The sequence below is a fragment of the Thermobia domestica genome, chromosome 1, assembly GCF_964235325.1.
Source record: "Thermobia domestica chromosome 1, izTheDome1.hap1.1, whole genome shotgun sequence".
Lineage (NCBI taxonomy): Eukaryota > Metazoa > Arthropoda > Insecta > Zygentoma > Lepismatidae > Thermobia > Thermobia domestica.
Genome location: NC_137454.1, coordinates 170,616,214 through 170,640,364, shown reverse-complemented (window position 1 = coordinate 170,640,364; position 24,151 = coordinate 170,616,214). Strand labels below are relative to the sequence as shown.

The window sequence follows — 24,151 nt, the reverse complement described above, 5'->3', positions numbered from 1 at the left end:
TTCCGTACTTAAATTCTACCAAATTACTGTTACTTGCCTAATTCTCGAAAATGCTAATAATTTTTAGCGAAACTTCGACGTTTGGTGTAGTTTTTTTGAAACGATCTATAACAATTTGGTGAAGCAAACATGAGTACTTTCGCAATTTATTGATAAAATTGCTATCCAGGCGCTTCATGTTACAAGAATTTTACTGGTTTCAGCAACAATCACTATTGCTGTATATTATTGTAGTAAGTTATAATTTGACGTTGTCTATGGCTATGTAGCTGATTCGACAATAAAACTTATTATTATTCTATAATAATACACTATCAGCTATTATCAAATTTCTTTGCGTACCACCGCTTAGTATGTTAATAATATCACTGTTCGACAAAATTCAACTTTTTTTCTTTTTTCTGGGGTTGCAATAGCTGATTTTTATGTCAACGGATCTCCTAACTTCGAACCTGCAATTTACTTTGCTCTGTCTGGGGTAGTTTTGGAAATATTTTGTGATACATGTTTTACTATCTGTGCTGTAATAGAAGTTATATTATGTCTGGTAGTACAAAATACAATTGACTTATTGCATATGAAATGAATACACAAAGCACTATAAACACATAATCACCATGGAAACAATGCAGACATGCTGTTTGCAGCTTTCAAAGTGAAAATACCTGTAACTGTAATTCAGGAAGTGACCTATGGTAGCCGATTTTATTACAGACAGTCCCTAGCAATTGTCAACCAGAAGTGAAGGTACCCACTTTCCTGCATAACGTTTGTCTAATGTTTTGTATGTCCTTATGGAATCTCTCACCATGTTCATCCGAGAAGTCACTGGAATTAGGTGGGAAGTAATTCAGATTAGAGTAAATAAAGTGCTTTCACGGACATATTGTACCCCAAGGATTGATAAGCGTTGGTAATTCTGTGCCTGTTTCTTGCTCAGCAAATTCCATACATGTCCCAAAAGATCCATGCACGCATGGAAGTTCTTGAAACCAATCCTTGCACGTTTTTCTTTGTTCGATAATCTGGCTTCGAACACAGGGTCAGGTATTAGTTCACGCTACTATCTACCATAGTAATGAATCATCGTTATGAAAGTCAATTTTACAGCTAGACTTATTCAAACACATCAAATACTACAGGTGATTCACTCCCTTATCCATAGAAAATATCTTTCAGTTTATTCGGGGATCGAACTAACGATTCCACACACCAGAGGTGAGCGCTCTACCACTGAGCTACGGTGTCCCCTGTTTTTATGAATACAAAAGATGATTATTTACATAATCTTACCTCAGGATTAAATAACATGCATTTATAAAATTAAATTTATAACGGAGTAAGAAGAGAGGAACAAAATTAATTTCGTAGATATGACAATCAGCAAGCAAGACGATAAGTTTTAAGTAAACCATTTTAGGAAACCAAATACCTACATAAACTGAAAATAAAACTTTAAAAGAAAAAAGAAGAAGAAGAAGAATTTTAGGAATGGTCCAAAAAAATGGATCAGAAGATTGCGATCTTGGCAAAAAATTAGTTTTTGGATCAGGGGTCACAAAACTTTTGAACGGTTCCAAAATCTTTTTTAAATAACTTAATAAGCACATCATACTGAGTTAACTGATAGTTTGGGTTCGGCTATACTATATGTAGTTCTCCAGATATATGGCGTGCAAGAAGATTTTTTATTAAAATATATTGGATTTTTTTATCCAAAAGATTGGCATTTCGTATAGTGTAAGATTGAATGTAAGTGTAATTTTCTTTTTACAGTTTACTAACTAGTATCACGAAAGTAGAATGAAGAAAAACAGACGTAACTAATAGTAAAACTCGGCTCGCAAACCAGCTACTAAAAATCGATGCTAGTGAATTGGAAACAACAAGATTTAAGCATATACTAAAATGACTCGGTTATTACTTACACTGAATAAGATAAATGTTAAAAGACAGATAAATTTGTTTAGCGATATGACCAACTTATCGTTTAGACTGCAAATAATATTACAAGAATATGGTTCAAGGCGGTGTTAAATTAATAAATGTAGAGAAATCATTAGCAAGCTACAAGAATTATTACGTGGGTGAGAAAGTAGTTTCAGGCAAATATTAGATCGAGTGCAATTCTAATTAAGGATATATCATGATAAAAAAGAAACATTGAAACTACAGTAGGATAAAGGAGTGTCGGGGATACCAAAGTTATTAATCTGCCAGCTTCAGCATTATCAAAACACTTAAGTGACACCAAACATTCAATCTAAGAATTTGATCGTATTATATAAAACTTCATTATTAGCGAAAGATCTATATATGAATCTTAGTTTATCGGAAAGAAACGTCCGAAATTAAATTTAGACAAAAGCGACTTAGATAGAAAATGGTATCCATCCAATTAACAATAATTACGTGTTCTGCACCGAGATGTTACGGAATAAAATATTAGTAAATAACTAGAAGTTGTTGTACAAATTGAAGTATGGGAACATTACAGGCTAGTGGAAGAGAACATGATAATTGCTCAGCGAAAATAATTGTAAATACTTTACCATCCTGTATATACCAGAAAATGGTGTACACACACACACATACATACACTACCAAAGTATAGTAACTTGTTTTATATATTTTGCCCACGGTAGTTCAGTGGTAGAGCTCGGGTGTGTGTGGTCCTGGTTTGATCCTAGTCCGCACCATGTGAATCTTGTGGTGGACGAACTTCGGTGTTTAGGCTTTATCGGGTTCTCCCGTTTCCTCCCACTTCCCTCGTTGCACCATATCATCACTGTCTCCCTTAGCCTCGCTGCATAATGATAGGATGTTAAACTAAAAACATAAATGTTTGTTTATTATTATATTTTCATGCTTTTTATAGGAAGGTGGAAAGAATACGTGGAAGACTTATATGAGAGTAGGGATAGACCGTGTAGCCTAAATGTTGAAGTGGAAAATGAAGTAGGCGAGGATGATAAAGGATTTAGTATTCTTCGGGATGAGTTTGAAAAGGCTATATCTGAGATTAGGAATGGAAAGGCAACCGGAATAGATAACATACCAATTGAATTCATTAAAAATATAGGAGACAAGGGAAAGAAAGAATTGTGGCGACTATGCAATGAAATATATGGAACAGGAGAATGGCCAAGAGACTTTCTGAAAACGATCATGATACCGATGGCTAAGAAATCGAACGCAAAGAGATGTGAGGATTATAGAACTATTAGTCTCATATCTCATGCAGCTAAAATTCTGCTCCGAATACTGAACAGAAGGTTATATGGAAGAACAAATAAAGATGTTGAGGAGGAGCAGTTCGGGTTCAGAAGAGGCAAGGGCACAAGAGATGCTATTGAATTATTAAGGGTGATCGGTGAAAGATTTATAGAAAAAGGGAAAGAGGTGTATGTTGTATTTATTGATCTAGAAAAGGCTTTTGACCACGTGAATTGGGAATTGTTGTTGGGAGTTCTAACAAAGATAGGGTTGGAATGGAAAGATAGAAGACTAATAAGAAACTTATACATGAACCAACAAGTAAGTGTTAGGATAGGGGAAGAACTGACGGAAGAGAGTGCAATTGGAAGGGGAGTTCGACAAGGATGCTGCCTCTCGCCAACACTATTTAATGTCTATCTAGAAGAGATAGTGAAAAAGAGCCTACATGATGATGATGGCATTTCGGTAGGAGGTAGAATGATTAGATGCATAAGATTTGCAGACGATATGGCCCTTGTTGCAGAATCTGAAAAGAAAATCAATAAAATGTTAGAAAAAATGAGAAGGGGTTTTGAAGAATATGGGATGAAAATAAATGTTAGAAAGACAAAAGCCATGGTGATTGGAACGAAGGGGTCTGTGTCAAATATAAAAGTAGGAGGGGGGAAAATAGAACAAGTGAATAGTTTTCGGTACCTGGGTAGTGTTCTTAGTAATGACATGAAATGCGAACGTGAAATAAAAGCAAGGATAGAAATGGCGAAAGAAGCCTTTAAAAGAAAGAAAAGTCTGTTTTGTGGGACCTTGAACAAAGAGTTGAGAAAAAGACTCATAAAATGCTTCGTGTGGAGTGTTGTGCTGTATGGGACGGAAACGTGGACATTGCGTAAGGGTGACGAAAATCGACTGGAAGCCTTCGAAATGTGGGTGTGGAGAAGAATGGAAAGAGTTAGTTGGGTCGAGCGGAAAACGAATGAGAGAGTGTTAGAAATGGTGGGTGAGAAAAGAACACTTTTAGATATTATTAGGAAGAGGAAGAGAAACTGGTTGGGACATTGCCTAAGAAGAGATTATATCATGAGGGACGTCCTAGAGGGTATGGTGGCGGGAAAGAGAGGGAGGAGGCGAAGGAGACTACAATTAATGGATGATATTAAAACAGAAAGATCATACGCGAAGACGAAAAGGTTAGCGGAGGACCGTGGAGCATGGAAGCTTCTCAGCTGCGGCAAGTGACCTGCCAATAAAGGCAGAATACCTATGATGATGATTCATGCTTTTTATGTTTTAAAAGTATATTACCGTATTTTTATTTATTTTTTTAATTAATTTTTTCTTAACTTTTTCAAAAATATTTGATTTTGAAACCTTTTTTTTATCTATATTACACATTTTTTTCTGCTCGTTTTCCTTCCAGTCTATGTGTTCTTACCGAAGTTCCCTTCCGCTAGTTTTATCTTCCTGCATTAAAGTCCATCTGGTTTCAGGCTTGTAACACTATCAGGTAACCCTGGATTACAACATGGCGCCCATTTAAAGCCTTCTACATCTTTTATTTTTATTATTATCATTATTATTTACTATTTTTCTTTTTCCCTATTTCTTCCCCTCCATATGTGATGAATAATGTTAATGATAGTACTTATAATAATATTTTTTAATGTATGTAAATGTGTTTTCACTATTTTTCCGCAAGTACTTCATTATATATGTAAGATGTGGATACATTAGAAGAAAATTGGCTTCTCAGGACAAGATATGTTAAGAATTCCATCTAAAGTATGATTGTAGTCCCCATGATGACTCTGTTGTATTTCTTTTATATTTACTGAGATTTTCAGATATACTCATGAAACAAATGACAGTTCACTTTGAACATTTATACTGTTACATGATGTAATAAGCGCATCCTTCATATTTATTTACATTTTGGTAAGGCACAGTGGCTCAATTGTAGAGTGATTACCTCTGGTGCGTTGGATCGCCGGTTCGATCCCTTACAGTATCATGTCCGTGGACTTTTTTCGGGGTACTCCCGTTTCCTCCCATAATCTCATTCCTTTGGTTCTTCTGTCATCTCTCACTTCCTCAATCATCCGTTTCCTTTAGCGTACAGTGCATAATCGTGGGACTTTAAACTGAATGATTTCATTTTATTTGATATATTCATTATTTCACACTAGGAATTACGTTAATTTGTCCTTGTCTGTTTTGTTTCCTGGTATACTAAAACATTATATACAACACTGATAACCGATAAAGAGTCTCTCAAGTTGAAGATCGCTTAAAGGAGGGTTAGGAACGGGTTGCTACCGAAATTCGTAGACGCATAGTTATGGAAACAGGCAGCAGTGACTTCCATAATTAGGCAAGATAAAAATATTTCTTCTTTGAAATGGATAAAAATTTAAGGGATAGTAGCATCAACAAACAAAATCCGGATTAAAATAAGTAATATTTTGAAGATATGTTGCCGTATGCTAAATCGTATTGCGAAGGAACTGAAAGGACTAAAGAGCACGTAGACCCGACAGAAGAGAAAATGTGCCGAAAGCGAGCTATAACAATATTTCCTAATTGACCTTTGTTAAAGAAATCACTTCAGAATAGGAAGTTAACTTCAACGTAATAAAAATGTGTCACGAATTAGCATGACGTAAAAACTTCGTGAAGGAGTGTCCGAAGGATATTTGAAAATATAGCATTCGTGTAACGGACAAAAATTTATCCCAACTATGGCGAAAAATGATTACACTAGGCAAAGTAATGCTGAGACTAGAAGGAAGAAATTAATGGGAAATTCGTATTTCAGTTATTCCTTTGTTTTTATTTTATTTCACAAATGCATAAACTAGTATCATGTGTCTAAGTTTTCAGTGATATAATTATCATTTATGCAAACCATAGTATATGAAACTAATTCCAGTAGAAGCTTTGAGAAAAGACTGCGTCGTGTACCACGTGAAGTATCGTACTAAGTTGAAGATCTGAAGTTCTATTTCGAAGTACGGACCAGACAAAATCTATGCTGAAGAATAAATATGAACAATGAAACAAATGTCATCAGAGACTATTTGGCGCCAACAATGAATGCAATGAATGAGTGGTTTCCATCTAGTGATGAAATATTTATACAAAACGGCACAAATTGTAATCATTCAAAGAATTCAATAGAGAACTTGTTTCTGGAGGTATTTGTATTCAACAACGGGGTAAGAACCCAGAAATGAACATTAACGGCAGGAAAGTAGTCCCTATCGGGTCGTTGAGGCGCGTATTGAACCAAAGCTCAATAGCTTACAACAAAAGCCTAATTTGAGCCTAAGCCTACATCTTTACCGGTTAGAGAGAGGACGTTGAATCTTCAAATATATGCATAAAATTGTTTGAAACTGTTCGAAAAAGATTTGCCTTATAGTATACAAGTACTGATGTATAATATATTAATAATTATATATATATATATATATATATATATATATATACTGAGATATAGAGAAATAACAGTTTGTTTTCCAAGTAAGTTTCAGTTGTCCATTTTCCTAATAGTTTGTCCACGATTGTATATTAAATGTTTAAACTTAATTTCAGGTCGATGAAGAAACCCAGTGTGAATCAAAAAGTTCGTCGGAGGAAGTAAATTCACATGTCGAAAATAATGGGAATTCCAATAATATCTGTGATAATGTCAAAATAGAGGTAAGACCAAATGGAAAAGTAAATTAATAAACGAAAATGAAAACCAATTGAAACTTAGCTTAGTAGAATGTTGTGGTACTGTGGTTCTATTGTTCCAATATGTTCAAGTTTTCTCTTAATAAAAATAAATTCAACTTTCAACGATATTATTTGTGGTAAGTACCGTAGTATAACTAGCATAATGTTTATTTGCACATCATAATATATCACAACAATAATTTCCGCGTACTACATTTGATAACTTTCTGAAATCTTGCAGTAGATTTCTTGAGAACACTTGAAAACATCATTTTATTAAAATATAAATTTTAGAAATGTTTTCTGATACCAAGAAACATGACGGAAATGCTGTACGAGGGTCACTACGAAAGTTTTGAGATACGCATTGTTATGACACAGTATTTAAATTCCAACAATTGCGTTCGGTAGTGCTATCCAGAGCGAAGAAACGAAGCAAGTTTCAACTCGCCTCGCTTATCGGCGTGGCCGTATCGCCTTCACTTGTTTGTTGATGTGAGCAGTATTCGGCTGTCTAGAATGGAGCTCGAAAGGGAACATTTTCGGGCAGTGATCCTTTACGATTTCAAAAGTGGTTTGAACTAGACACAAAGCCTTGACCGTTTGCAGGGGCATTTGGGGACTTTACTCCTTCCCGTGCTACAATTTTTCGGTGGTTTGGTGAATTCAGAAGAGGCCGGACATTGCTTAGAGGTGAAGAGAGAGCTGGACGTCCGGCAACAGCTGTGTCAGATGAAAACATTGCCGCTGTGGAACAAATGATTCGAGAAAATCCTCGAACAACTTTCAAGGACATTGAATCTACAGTGAACATTGGATCGCCAACAGTAACAAAAATTCTTCCTGATCATCTTCGGCTCAGGAAGGTTTCATCTCGTTGGGTGCCTCACACTTTGACTGAACAGCAGAAGCGCATGCGTGTGGAATGGTGTGAAGAAATGCTTGCAAAGATTTGATGGGGGCAATTCTCGACGCGTCTGTAACATTGTTACTGATGATGAGACTTGGATCTATCAATTTGACCCTGAAAGTAAACGCCAGTCTACAGTTCGGATTTTTCCAGACGAAAATCCACCCACGAAAGTGAAGCGTGGGGAAGAATATGGTCGCAACTTTCCTCTCCAAATCTGGCCATGTTGCAACTGTTCCACTTAAAGAACAAAGGACTGTTACTGCTCAGTGGTACACCACTGTTTGTCTAACAAAAATGTTCCAGAAGCTTCGGGAACGGCATCCAAGAACTGGATTGCGTGGGATCCTGCTTCATCATGACAACGCATCCGCATACACGGCCAACATCAGAATTCAGTTTTTAGAATTACGGAGATCAAACTTATGACTCATCCGCCGTATAGCCCTGACCTGACCCCGTGTGATTTTTTTCTGTTCCCCAGGATCAAAGATCGCATGCGTGGGAAGAGATTTTGCAGCCCTGAAGAAGCTGTAGCGGCTTACGAGAATGAACTTTCAACACTTGAAGAAAAAGACTGGCAACACTGCTTCCAAAAGTGGTTTTCGAGGATGCAAAAGTGTGTACAGTGCAATGGTGAATACTTTGAGAAAATGTAAGTGTTAAATTGATTTTAAGATGTAAGTTATTTCACATCTCAAAACTTTCGTAGTGACCCTCGTAACTTCAGAGAAAATGTGTATTATTTTGTCAGATCTAAATTATGCATGCCAACTCTTCATTGCATGCAAACAATACAGTTACCTATTGATCTTAAGTTACTTCAAGTAGCACTTGGGTAGCTTCGTATGACCATTCCTTGTGTTTTTCTTCCCATTGTTCTTTTGACAAGTTAAAACGTGAGAGGGATTACCGATTGTTATTGAAACTTCCAGTTTCCTTTCTCTTTCTTTCCTTCAATTTCATTCATTCTAATTGTCACCGTCTCCCTTACAGTACATAATGGTGGTACGTTACGTAAACTAGAAATTTTATTTATTTTCTTTCCGATCCAACCAACGATGAAAAATTTCATAAAAAATATACGTTGAATTTCCATCATATAAACCTCAAGAAACTTTCATTATATTTGATGGTAAAATGTTGTTTAATAATACTATCACCCACTTCCGTATTTCAAACCAAAATGTTAAAATTTCCTACATATGGTTGCTGGGTTTTGGTAAAGAGAGACTTGGGGTATGGCAAAGAGAAATGACTTTTTTTAAACTAATCTATTGTTAAAACTCATTTTCTTCTTGTAGAAAGAGTTACAAGTTTATCGCTTTTCGTGTCGATTAGATCCTAAGTCTTGTACTTCGATCATACCTACAAGAGTGGAAGATTTTGAGAGGAGAAATATCTCATTATGCTGGGATCGGTATAGTGTAAGCGTTATAGAGTTGGATTGCCGACTCTAAGCTCATTGTAACAGCGTGAATCCAGACATTAGTCCCATTGCGTTCGTAGGTTAGGAAAATAGTTGTTAGAATATCTTGTTAATGTTTGGAGGCAAGACGTAGCACAGGTAAAGGCAATGGTATCATATGATCTTTTTATCAATGGTCATCTGATGCGATTCATGCCGTAGAACAGAGCATAGCTCAATTTGATATCTCGACCCGTTCCGGAGATATGGTAAATATTGATAAACAGGGTTCCCACTCATCCTGAAAATCCTGGAAAACCTCGAAATGTCCTTGAAATGATTTTGTCCTGGAAACATCATGGAAATGTCCTTGAAAATGCATTTCTGTCCTTGAAATTTAAAGAAATACTGAATGTCAGATTTCTCATAATTATAATGAAGATTTTAATTGATTGATATTTTTGTGTGCTATTCCTGTTTTTGTGCTGAATAATAATTTGTCATGATCCTGCATATGTAGATGGTTGGTGGGCTTTCTTTCCCCCAACAAGGTGGTTGGCTGGGAGAACTTCTCTCTTCTTCTTTCATCACTAGTCTGTCAACCCATTCTTGGATGCTGTCTTCACTAGCACTGCCCTCCAGAAACTGCTTTGTACCAATTATCAATCCTCCGTAATCAGTCTCTTTTCGCAACAGTACTTACTCTTCAGTAAAATTTTATATGAATGCTATTTGTGACAAGGTCATAAAATAAGAGGAAAGAGATAATTGAAAATATACAGCAGGCGCAGAGAAAGAAAAAGAAATTGATGGAAACAAGTGAAGCTTTGGAGACTGAAGCAAAGCAGCTTGCACATGAAACAGAGCAGAAGTCTTGTTTTACTTTATTGACAAAGTCAAATGCTATCCGTAAAGCAGCTTCACCAAGAAAGAAAGAGATTATGTCTATAGATGAGGAAATCATACAACTCCATACTCAGTTGAGAAACTTGTAATATATATATATATATATATATATATATTTCCTAATTATATCTGTCATACTGTCACGCAATGAAGATGCCATGTACGAAAAAGAGACATGTTGTTTGTAAATTTATTCGGTGTACAATTAAAATGTTATGTAGAAAGAATGAAAATACATGTGCTGGATGTGGGTGGATCGGGTGGTTATAAGGGGAGTTGGGATGCCACCAAGAAGGAAGAAGCAGCACATTACGCTTCGCTTTGTGTATTTAATTGTTGTGTATTAATACTGTATTTGCATTAATATTCACTGCATAATCTACTGTACTTTTCATTTCATTGTTGAGAGTTTTCAACCTGCAGTTGCAATCCTGTTGTATCTTCCTGTGTCGAAGTCCTGAGATATATATATATTTAAGAAAGAGAGTGGAAACCCTGGATAAAGCGCAGCATTGGTTAAAATTGTGTAATTGCGAGAACTTGTAATTACAACTGCCAAAAACTCTTGCTGTTGAAGCAGAGGAAAACAGCAATCAGTATATCGTAAACATTTACTACAAATACAATATTTTAAGCAGTGTTACAAATTATCAAATTTCCGGAACGGTTTTAGATATCAAACTGCTGTAAACGACAAATTATGTAAGAAACTATCTATTGAAACCATGTTTTTATCCATGGTTCAGAAGTTACACATTGTCTGAAGTTGAAAAAACTCACCCTATATATACCCAGTACTGATCTTTCTTAAGGAATGTTTTGTAGAAGCTGCGACATGGCTTTTAGTTCAGCTCCTGCAGTCATATTCTAGATGAATACTTTATTGTGAAAATTTTTGAAACTAAAGGATGTCTCAAAAAGAACGCCGTATTTGAAAAGCCCATTATTTTTATTTACTGTTGGCAACATTGTTTTTGCATGTTTTGTTATCAGTGAGGTTTGGTTTTGATACCATACTTTTGTTTTCTAGGTCAGTGTTTGTGGAGTAACGTCATGGAAAGATACAGTACGGAGCAGCGAGTGTTAATTGTTAAAACTCACTACAAAAATGGTGAAAGTTCCGCGGAAACTGTTCGGAAATTCCGTACGATTCTTGGATTCAACAATGCACCAAATGAATCCACTGTTCGTAAGTTGATCAAGAAATCTGAAGAAACTGGTTCAACAATGGACATCGAAAGCCCTGGACGCCCTCGAAGTGGCCACAGTGAGGCAAATAATGTTGCTGTGCATGATGCTGATACAGTGAATCCGGGAAAATCATGTCTCCATCAAGCTCAAGAAATGCGCGTGTGTCCAGCAACAATACACAGGATCTTAACAAAAGATTTGTACTTACACCCAAACAGAGTTCTGTTAGCACAGAAACTTAAACCAGCGGATCATGGAAAACAACGGCAATTTGTGTAATGGATCCTGTAAAAGGAACGAGAGACATGGTTTCAGAAAGCGCATCATCGTTTTCCGAGACGAAGCTCACTTCCATGTAAACGGCTTTGTGAACAAGCGTAATTGCCGAATATGGGGATCAAAGAACCCTAGAGTAATTAAAAAAAAAAAAAAAAAAGAAGCATCCGCAGCGAGATACAGTTTGGTGTGGATTTGGAGTAGGGTCTTAATCGGTCCTTACTTTTTTGAAGATTAACAAGAAAGGGATGTCACGGAGAATGGTGTTCGTTATCTTGCGATGCTCACTGCTTTCCTTTGGTCCTGTTTGGAACAAAGGAACATCGACATTTTATGGTTCCAACAAGACGGCGCAACTTATCACACGTTAGGAGAGACAATTGCTGCGTTAAAAGTTCTCGGACAGATTAATCTCGATAAAAGGAGACTTAATCTACCCATGTTGTGACCTGACACCTTGTGACTTTTTCCTAAGGGGGTACGCTAAGTCACGAGTTTACCAGAACAAATCCCGTAATCTGTTGGAACTCAAACAAGAAATTCGAGGGAGTTAATGGGGAAATGTGTGAGCGGGTGATGGTTAATTTCATGTACCGAGCGATTGCATATAAGGCTAGTAACGGGGAAGGGGGGAGGGGGTTAATGCCCAATATTGTGTTTCACGTTTACACCTCAACACCTGAAGTTTTTTCAAATAAATAAATTCGATTTATAGTAGTTTCAAATCCGGCGTTCTTTTTGAGATAACCTTTATTTTTTAGGTGTTTATACATAATTTTACATTTTTAATTTCAGACCGATGAAGAAAGCCAGAGTGAATCGAAGAGTTCATTAGAACAACTAAAATCTCATGTTAAAACCAATAGAAACTCCAACATCTGTGATAATACCAAGAGTAAGGTATGGTTAAAGGAAAAAGATTTTTTTTAAATGGTAAATTGAATTGAAACGTACGTAGCTGAAACGAAGTAATCGCGAAGCGGGAATAAAAAGTATAACACTTTCCAGCAGATAGTGAAAACAATCATAATACAAGGCCTCTCGCTAAATGTTTCATCAGGTGGAGAAGGGATAAGAGAGAAATATATATATATATCAAAGAGAAAATTATAAGCTTTTCCATCATATTTTGATTTGGTAATAATTAAAAAGGAAGATCATGTCAAAACAAGATTAAATTTTCTTTGTTGTTTAGGTGATATAAATAAAACTTCTTACCTTTACCATGATAGAGATGAGTTAGAGATCTTCAATTTGGTCCGCAAACGCGTTCTTCTATTCACCTCGAATTACCGGATATTCCTCACATGTATGGGTCAATCTGTTAATACCATCTGCATAAATATCTGTTGGAAGCAAAACAGGTTTCCACTGCATTAATTATCTCACCATCCACAAAACAAGTAATCCAGCGGAGCCAGATCAGGTAAATATGGTTGATGGGGCAAAGATTCCTATTCACATTGACGGACAGAAGTAACTGTTTCTGGTGCTCAGTGTACGGTGCATTGTCCGCTAGCAACAAAATACCTTGCTAGAACAAACCCTGGCCCTTCGCTTTAATAATAATCTGTAATTTTGCGGTAGATTCCTGTGATTATAGCACGTCTTTGTAAGTAATCAGTCAAGTTCACAACTTTATGGCCTCAAAACACGGACAACATAACATTGTTGGATTAACGATGCACGTTAGTATTTTTAGAAGTGGAAGACGATGTGTGTTTCAGTGTTTCACTCATTTATTTGGCTTCAGGGTCAAATAGATACACACAACATTCATGCGTAATCAGTAATTTGTTTACAAATAATGAAATCCTTGTCCTTGTGATATACATCCAGAATACTTTGTCCTCATTGTACACATGGCTGTTTATGAAAAGGAGTCAACAATTGGGGAACTAACCCTGCTGCCAATTTGCTCATATGCAGAATGTCATGTAGTATGGTGTGAACGGACTCCTTACTAATCTTTCCCTCCTTAGCTAAAATATTAACTGTCATATGTCTAACTTCGAACACTAGGCCCTCAACTTTTACCACCACGTTTGAGTATGTAGCCGTTAAGGGATGGCTTTCTCTTGGTCCATCCTGTAGAACTATGAGACCACGTTTGAATTTTCTCTCTTCCAGTATTTCACTGCGTCATGAGATAGGCATCCTCACCATGCATAGCTGCCATCTTTACATGTATCGCTTGAGTCAATTTTCCTTGAAGATGGAAGAACATAATCACAACTGGGTATTCGATTTTATCCAACATGCTGCTGCAGTCTAATTTTTTGGGTTGTAACATATATTGAACCTGTAAAGACACAAATTAGCATACACATTAGTGAGATGTCAACCTATCATTGTTGATATTTTTGCATTACTAGTACTGTTACTGTGAGAGTAAAAAAATTGGCCACTATTATTATTATTATTATTATTATTATTATTATTATTATTATTAGTGAATACTGTTTACGAAATGTAGGTTTTAAAGTACCCAATCATAGCATAAGAAATGGCACGATTTTGGTTCCTCTGAATTGGAATTATGAAATTTTAAAAAGATTGATAGATTCTTAAAGCACATTTTAGACTTAATGTATTAAGGAAGTGAAAAGTTTATGAAATCTGACTGATAGTTTTTAAGCAATGACGTTCAGAAACATTAAGCTAAAATGTAATTTTAAGACTGCTGTTCTTAGCTTTTCGTTATTTTAGATAGATCGAAAGCTTGATAATTTTTACAGCGTTAATAAGGAATTATTTCTTCATAACTGACATTTATCTACATTGTGTTTTATATTAGTGCTCCTCTTTCTACTATTTTCTTATTTATTATTAGTACTATTGTTATCATTAGTATTATTATTCCATCGCATTGTAGTGGATACCACGTGCTGTATATTTGCCTAAAGCTGTTTGCAACACTGAAATAAAGATTATTATTATTATTATAAAGAAAGATTAAAATACAATTGAAAAATTAATTTCAGATAGCAACATATTAATACAGGCTTTTCCAACTTCCCAACTTGCGTCTCTCGCGAGCCCATTACAATTTAGAAAAATAAATTGTACACCTTCTGAAAGGTCTATAAGTTTAGACTCTTCTATTTACTAGTTTTTTATTTACCTTTTTATTATTTTTTTAATAACCCATGAAGCCTTTAATAATAAATATGATACTGTCCTGAAAACTGACCTCACATCTTACATGTAATTGAGATAAGTTCGCTCCACATTTTATCTAATACAGTGCATATCTGTTTCTATCCAACGTGGTAATGTCTCGTCGGTCCTTGGCACTTTACCTCCTGGAAAGAAACTGGATGAGGTGTTTATACTGTGATAAGAATAGTTTTATTGTATATTAATCCATGGACAATAGTTTTTCTTTGACCTTATAATTATATATTTAAATTGTAATGTATATGAATGCAGTGCAATTATGTCATTTCGGTTAATAATCTTATAATTTTAAATTTTATTGTGACTTATTGTAATAGCTTATTAGAAGAAATCTTTAATAATAAGTTAAAAATCAGTTTTGAATTAGACTGGATCAAGCAACGCCTGCAACATCCGCTACACTGTTCAGTTCAAATCTAAATATATCGCAATGTCATAGGCATTCAGTAAAATATGTCATCAGTCAAAAGAAGTTCAGAAGCACTATTAGTACAAAAAGTATATTACATTAATCCGAGTATATCTATGAAGTAAAATTGCATCATAATAATTACCGGTATTTATAGGCTTAGTTATACAGGGTGTTACAAAAATTTTGTCACAATATTTTGGAAATAGATTCTTCACATCAAAATAAGAAAAAAAAAGTTCATATAGACCTGTGCTCGAAAGTGCATAGTTTTGTAGTTACAGGGTGCAAAAACGTGAAAAAATGAATTTTAAGGGTCATAGTTCCACTACTGTAGTCGAGTCAAGGTATCACTGAGGAACCAGTATGTGAACTACTCAAATCTCCATAGTCATTTTTAGAGAATCTGTTTGGGAATGCTTGATCACTCTCCACCTACCTCTACAAAATTAGTGTGCAAGTACTGGAGCATTCTTAAACATGGATATTTGGATAGTTCACATACTAGTTCCTCAGTGATGTCTTGACCCGACTACGATAGATCCCATAGTAGTGGAGCTATGAACTTTTAAAGTTCACTTGTATCACGTTTCACCCTGTAACTCCGAAACTATACACTTTTGCACACAGGTCCATACGAACTTTTTTTTTTTTTTTTTTCTTATTTTGATATGAGGAGTCTGTCCCCAAAATATTGTAACATTCTATATAAGATTTAAGATAAGTAATTGATTGTTTAGTCGAATTCTTTTATGTATCTTCTAGTATATACAGTTGAGAATTCAAACATTTACGGATAATCTTCTTGTAATAGTATGGATGATTTGCAACCAATCGCATGATGATTATATTATTATCACTGTGAGTACTAAGTACGTACTTAGCTTTGAAGATTAACGTTTCGTCATCGACGTGTAGATAATAAAATAATGAAAGGGAAGAAATTGTCTTTCTAAATCATTATTCATTGTCATCCATAGTGAATATATCTGGATGATTATAAAACAACGCTCATGATATTGCTTATATGAATATTTTATATATTTATTTTCTCTTCCTAGGATTCTGGTGCCGAAGTCCCAGTTATCTCTTCCATGAACGACATGTGGTGTTTCATATGCAATGAATTGATTAGTGAGCATAGTGCATTTTCTCTTGAATCGTTGACAGACTCCTCAGGAATTCAAATATCCAAGAAACTTGGTGAAATATTACAGAACATTGGTGTTGTTAATAAAAAGGAATTTTGTTGCGACCGGTGTAAAAGATTGTTAATTACTTTAGATCAGTTGGAACAGGAATGTTTGAACTTGAAGAAAGCTATCGCTAATGTGGATGACCACACCAGGAAAAAAAGAGGTAACTTTTCTGCCTGATTCAAGGCTCTATGTTGTATAAACTAATCTTGTGCAAAATACCTATGAACTTAGAATAATTCCTATCCGTTATGAAGAGGTTACTAACAAGCTTGAGGAAAAGAAAACTACCAGTGTCCATAAAATGGAGGGTTCTGTCTCGTAATAACATAAAATTTGCCAATACAAAAAAAAAAAAAAAAAAAAAAAAAAGTTATTGAGGTGTCCGTTAAGGAATCCTTCACTGTACTTTTATTTTTATTGCATTTTCGTTACGTACAGTAGTTAGCGAGGGTATTATTGTGTTATTAATTTTTATGTAATGTTAATAAACAATAGTTACAACAGTATGTAAGGTTTGCTTACTGGCAAATTTAATTAAACTATTTGTGCAGGACAATTTTAATGTTTTTTCTGCAGTTCTATTTAGATTCGTGATAAAAAGACAAGATTGTACAAGTTATTAATAATAACCTTCCCGATTACAAACATTAATAACTCAGGGTTATCAACATGCACATAACACACAACACGGTACATGAAAATGATATAGAGTTCCTCGTGGCTATATGGTTAACGTACGCGTTTTTGGCGGGGAGACCTGGGTCCGAGTCACGGCGGGTTCGGATTCCACGTTAAGTTGTTGGTGTACGTCTCATATAGCTTCGATGCTAAAGCAATGCTCAATTCTAATTAAACAAGAACATCAATGAAAGTGATTTCAAAAGAAAGACAAACTCAAAGTTTTGTTTCGTAACATACATATAAATTTACAGATCACAAATGCTCAATATGAGCCCCTTTTCTAACTCGACACAGATTAAGTGTATAGTCGAATTCCTGCCAATTGCTTTGTAACATTCAACAGCTTTAATCAGTATTAATAAAATTTCAGATGTCTACGAATAATTCTCCACAGTCAGTTGCTCACGTCTCTATAACCTCAATGCTGAGAAGCACGTTAACTCAAAATTATCTCAGAAAGTACAGACCTTCATAAAAGTATTCGTGTCATTGCAGACACGTTAGGCGTACACCACTGTCGTTCGGCGGGTCCATGTAATCAGTAAGTTAAAAAGTTGGACTCATAGGTACCACCTAAGTTGATATCTGGCCAACAAGAATTGCCGTGTGGAGGTGTGCCGTTCTTTGAGTGCCAGGAATAACCGGAATATTTCTTGCATCTTGTTGTCATTTTAGATTAAAAATGGACATGCTATGACAATCGTGAATGTACAGGATAACGATTGGATCGTGATCAGTGTCCAGAACGACTTCCAAACCTAACTTGTGGTGTTGTTTTCGGTATGATGAAAATGAATGATCTATCTTGTCTTTCTCAGGCTAGGTGAAACATTAAAGCAAGTCGTTAGAGCAATGTATCCCCAATAGATGTATCGTGCAGCCCCATAGAGCGTGTTGCGAAAATATCAAATTTAAAAGTAAATATTATGCCGTACAGGAAGCCTATTAGTGTAGATTGTATACGACATATATTACTTTTACCATGAAGCCTTTAGTAATAGGTAAATTGAGTCATATATTAATAACCTAACCTAAGTGTGTCGCGATGTGTGAGTGTTAAGCAAAGTATGTTGTCAGTCAAAAAACATATTTTGCAAGCATTGACTTATACGAGGGTTACTACGAAAGTTTTGAGATGTGAAATAACTTACATACTTAAAATCAATTTAACATTTACATTTTCGCAAAGTATTCACCATTACACTGTAAACACTTTTGCATCCTCGAAAACCACTTTTAGAAGCAATGTTGCCAGTCTTTTTCTTCAAGTGTTGAAAGTTCATTCTCGTAAGCCATTACAGCTTCTTCAGGGCTGCAAAATCTCTTCCCACGCATACAATCTTTGATCCTGGGGAACAAAAAAAAAAAAATAAAATAAAATAAAAAAATAAAATAAAAAATCACACGGAGCCAGGTCAGAGCTATACGGCGGATGAGTCATAAGTTTGACCTCCGTAGATTCTAAAAACTGAATTGTGATGTTGGCCGTGTGTGCGGACGCGTTGTCATGATGAAGCAGGATCCCATGCAATCCAGTTCTTGGACGCCGTTCCCGAAGCTTCTGGAACACTTTTGTTAGGCAAACAGTGATGTACCACTGAGCAGTAACAGTCCTTTGTTCTTCAAGTGGAACAGTTGCAACATGGCCAGATTTGGAGAAGAAAGTTGCGACCATCTTCTTCCCCACACTTCGCGGTCGCTTCACTTTCGTGGGTGGATTTTCGTCTGGAAAGATCCAAACTGTAGACTGGCGTTTATTTTCAGGGTCAAATTAATATATCCAAGTCTCATCACCAGTAACAATGTCAGAGACGCGTCAAGAATTGTCTCCATCAAATCTTGCAAGCATTTCTTCACACCATTCCACACGCATGTGCTTCTGCTGTTCAGTCAAAGTGTGAGGCACCCAACGAGATGAAACCTTCCTGAGCCGAACATGATCATGAAGAATTTTTGTTACTGTTGGCGATCCAATGTTTACTGTAGATTCAATGTTCTTGAAAGTTGTTCGAGGATTTTCTCGAATCATTTGTTCCACAGCGGCAATGTTTTCATCTGACACAGCTGTTGCCGGACGTCCAGCTCTCTCTTCATCTTTAAGCGATGTCCGACCTCTTCGGAATTCACCAAACCATCGAAAAATCGTTGCACGGGAAGGAGCAAGGTCCCTAAATGCCCTCTACAAACGGTCAAAGCTTTGTGTCTCGTTCAAACCACTTTTGAAATCGTAAAGGATCATTGCCCGAAAATGTTCCCTTTCAAGCTCCATTCTAGACAGCCGAATACTGCTCGCATGAACAAACAAGTGAAGGCGATACGGCCACGCCGATAAGCGGGGCGAGTTGAAACTTGCTTCGCTTCTTCGCTCTTGATACCACTACCGAACGCAATTGTTAAAATTCAAATACTGTGCCACAACAAAGCGAATCTCAAAACTTTCGTAGTGACCCTCGTAGTGATGCACTCCATGAAATATACCTCAGATTTGACCACAAATATCCAGCAATTGTCAACATACATTTTGCCCTCATATTCCTCAACAGTGCTCCGCCACATTTCATGCTAAGGATGATGCAGGCTCTCCACTCACCATATTCCGCTGACATCTCTCCCACTGACTACCATTCTTCCGGCCTATCAATCACTTCTTAGGCGAGGAAACCTTCCCTGATAATAAGAAATGAAAGTAGATCGAGGACTTCGTATCGCAGACTCCAGACTTGTTTCGCCATGAATCGAAACGTTCGCTGAGTGATAGCAAAAATATTTGGTTGCACTGTCGACTATTTTCATTAACTGGATATTGTAGGTTTTTTCCTTCGGAAACGACGCACTTGGGGGGGGGGGGGGATTTCCTTGACACCAACCTAATACTACGCATGCAAAAATTTGGTACTATTTGATCATTGCGTGCAAAAATTTTTAAAGTTCTTTTGCGATTGAGGGAACGTTCACTCTGTGATATTTCAATGCTTCATACAGTTATCTGCAAAAGTCTGTACTTACCCTGTATTTCTTTTGTCAATAGCTTTAGAGGAAACCTGTTTTCCTAAGTCAAACTATTCACTTCATTCGGAAATTATTAAATAAAGGGTAGGTATACATTCTCTGTAGTGTACGAACTTAAACCAGTTATGAAATATTGTCCTTAATTAAGGCAGGGTTCCTGCTGGTCAGGGAAGTCAGGGAAGATCAGGGAAAAGACGGAAAATTTTATAAAATAATTTTTTCTAACTTTAATTGTACACCAATTTCAGCTTAGCCAACCATTATAATACCTATTTGAGCAATTGATTACTATTCGCCTCTATGCAAAAAAAAAAAAAATGTTCTTATATATAAATATTGACCGTTATTTATTCCTAATTTAAATTTCAACGTCATCCGACACCTGTCATGAAAGTCAGGGAATTTCCTGCCAAAAGTCAGGAAAAGTCAGGGAAATAGATTTCTCCAGATCAGTAGGAACCTCGTAAGGGAACACGGTGATTCAATTGTAACGTACTCACCTATAAAATGCAGGATTTTCAGTTCGATTCTAAACCATTTAAATTTGTGGAGGACAATCTCTTGTCTGTGGTTTTTCTGATTTTTCTCCCGTTTCCTCCCACGTCTTTATATTCTACCTGTTCCGTACATATTCACTTGCAGCTATCATTCTTGAACCTACAAGGTATGTTTGATATAACTGATTCGTTTGTAGAATTTAAAATTGAAAATCAAGTTAATATTTTTTTTTTTTTTATGTAACGATAGTCTTGGTTATGAATCTTTGCTTTGTTTTTTGTTTTCTAGGTTCGCAATCGTCAAATGAAACTGCGGAAGATGAAGTAAGTCGTAGTTTATTTTCGAAGATTTGTGTCGTATAACCTAGTAATAACCTATTTCTAAAATAAAACTCTGTTTTGATAAACATGAAATTTGAAAATATTAATTAGTTTTTCTGTAATTTTTTTTAATTATTTTGTTTTTATTGGGAACTCTAAACCTATGATTGATAATATATATATTCTCGATAGTCCAAAGTATATTCTCGATATTGTTGGGCACTCCAAATAATCTATATGCTTGTTTTCCTTCTATAGAGGTGTGTTGAAGTACGAAGTAACTCACCTACGAGTCATCGACATAGAATATTGTCAAATGCTTTGAATGAGTTGGAAGAACGTTATTTTAAGTTGAAGAAAACTATTTTGACTTATGTGAAGGAGAAAAACAACAGCGAACGTGAATTGTATTTAGTGTATGTTATGGATGACGACGACAGCAGCACAGGTAAGTCGAATAAGTAGGTTACTTGCTTTCTTTTTTAAGTAAGCAGCTTCATTGCGTGAGATGGATTACTATTTAGGTTATTCGAGTGCTATACTTACTTTTTCTCAGTTTAACTCATTTAAATAACATACCACGTGGCCCACAAGTAAGTTGACACTCGGAAGTTATTAGACCTTGTTTGAGTAGCATAGTAGTTATTATACAAGTACTTGACTAGAACACCAGTTCCCATAATTTAGTTGATACTATCAGTGATGAGACTCACGTTTGATTTAATTTGATTTTGTGTTTAGCGTCCCATTTAGCAGTGAGTGTCCCATTTTTATATGACATGAACCTACAGCGTAACGTGGGATCCAAACTACATGAACTCCCGCCGGGAACGAACCCGGATCTCCCATGCTAAAGGCGCGCACGCTAACAGGTTAATGAGACTCATGTTCGGTGAAATTGTTATTTATTTGTGTCCTGCTGTTTTTAGTCTAGTTAGATGGTGTTAGTTAAGAAGCAATAAACAGAAAACTTTCTACAAAACAGTGTGTTTTTATGCCGCAGATGCGGTGGAAATATGGCCATAATTACAACTTATGTTGTTGAATTTTTTGTGAAAATATGAAACAAAATCTTTGTTGAACGTCCCACGATTATGCCTTTTAAGCTAAGGAAGACGGATGATTAAGGCAAGTGAATTATGATGGATGAATAGGTGGAATGGGAATGTGAGAAGAAACGAGAGTAACCCCGAGAAAACCTATGTACATGATGTTGTCTACCACAAACTTACTTGGCCCTACGCACCAGAAGTAACCGCTCTACCACTAAGCCACCATGCCTCCTTTGAATCGTGTATGTGGATCGTTCTCCAAACATTACACCGCCATCTCACAAAGGTATTCGAAAACAACAACAAAAAAAAAAAAAAAAAAAAAAAAAAAAAATTGAAAAGACCGGGTCGGTAAGAAAACCTCTTTGTTCAGGTAGTACATAAAAGAATTTAAATGCTATTGCACAATGCTATGTCTAATATGTAGGCTACATTATGTACAAATGTACAAAATACCTACAACAAATCTAGAAAGAATGCAGAAGACGTTGAAGTTGTGCGTGTGCCCATATAAAACATTTAAAATTGTAAACACGTTACCTGTATTGCTTTTGGTTTGAAGTTTACCTCTGCACTTAAAACGTAGTTTTCCAGCTGATGTGTAGGTCATTGTGTATTTCAATGCTTAAGTTTATTTCTTGTTTAATTCAACTATAAGCCAAATGAACGCAGTCAATAAGGTAGACTACAAGCAAGAAGAAAAAAAATAAGAACATGGAAAGAACGAATTTGAAAGGTATGAGCATAAAACTTCACGATATTTAAGTAAAACTTACTATCAATGTATTTCATATTCTCTTAAAGATTGCCTTGGTAATATTTGTCATATATATATAATATGAATATTCATTTTCACCTTTACGGACTTACAAGGAGATCTCATCACTTCATAGTGGATTAGCAAATCAAAACTACTACTGACATATAGCAGGGATGAATCTCTCTATATAAAAGAAGTCCTGACTGACTGACTGACTAATGAACTCCCAGGCCAGACCGCTTAAGCTAGAAACTTGAAATTTAGACAGGGCATAGAATTTGTGATGTAAGGTCTCACTAAGGAGGATTTTTAGAAATTTGACGGGATAGTAAGAGGGAAAGAGGGGTGTCAATTACTATCTTAAAGTGACTACATTTTGCAATCTATGAAGGTTAAAGACATGAAATTTGGTATATGGACTTTGTAACGGACCATTTTGGCACATGGTCCTTACAGTATATGTATGCTTTAATGTAAATTCAGTTTGTCAACTCTTGCATTAGCTGTTTATCTGCAAGTTTGAAAGAGTTTGTTTATTTAGTATATTTTATCATTTTGTAAAAGATTATTTATAGCTAGATGGGTAATATGTTATTAAACTTGTAGATTCGGAATAATGAACTATGTAATAAAATTTAAATTTTCTGTTTAAATATTGATCGAAATTATATAACAAAATAATTATCTATTTTAATATTTTATCTATGGTCAAGGCAATATACAAAACATGTGATTTTAATGAAAACTAAAGCCTTTATGAAATGTTCTGTAAGAAGAAGAAGAAAAGTAGTAGATACAGATGTACTAAAAAAATAGATTATTGATGTATTAAGATGTATTAAGTTCCTGTCATGAAAATTGTTATTGATGCTTTATAATTGAAACAAGGTGAAAAGAATACATAATATTATTACAGTAATAGTGTTAAATCATTTGGTGCACTGTACTGTGAAATTTTATATAATAATATTTATATTTTACTGCAGGTGATATAAATATGAACATGTATGAGTAAATAGTTAGGATCCCTGACAACATTTCATCACCTGAATACGTCGTACTTCTCTGTCGTGGGTGAAAATAGGTATCGTAGTTGTTCTTGGCAGATGATCTATAGTTATGAAGCGTACTGATGGTGGATATGGCCGGGTACCATAGTAACACAACATTAGTCGCTAATGCATATTCGTCAGGAAACTGTAATGAGTAATGATCACGGTGAAGCTAAATACTTGAGGCAATGCTGCAATATATAAATGCATGGTGCCAATAGAGCCCTATCTAGTTTGCATGTAGCGTATTGCCCTCTTTGAAGACTTCACGTCTGTGGTATTTAAATAAGTTTACAGCCTGATTGAGACATGTAACATTAAGAGGCGTTATAGAGAAATGTACGTACTTCCTTTCCATACCATC

The 24,151-nt window shown here is 35.6% G+C and overlaps 1 protein-coding gene across 2 annotated transcripts in view; it reads left to right on the top strand.

The window, feature by feature from the left end:
• Positions 1 to 24,151, top strand: part of LOC145691059 (uncharacterized) — a 45,131-nt gene that overhangs the window by 4,161 nt on the left and 16,819 nt on the right. Inside the window, exons 3-7 of one of the 2 annotated variants that reach the window (XM_081766711.1) lie at positions 6,811 to 6,918; positions 12,423 to 12,527; positions 16,278 to 16,575; positions 20,892 to 20,926; positions 21,182 to 21,371. In XM_081766711.1, the coding sequence (XP_081622837.1) occupies positions 6,811 to 6,918; positions 12,423 to 12,527; positions 16,278 to 16,575; positions 20,892 to 20,926; positions 21,182 to 21,371 (736 nt within the window). The remainder of the gene's footprint in view (positions 1 to 6,810; positions 6,919 to 12,422; positions 12,528 to 16,277; positions 16,576 to 20,891; positions 20,927 to 21,181; positions 21,372 to 24,151) is intronic. The other variant, XM_081766720.1, reaches the window with a different exon arrangement.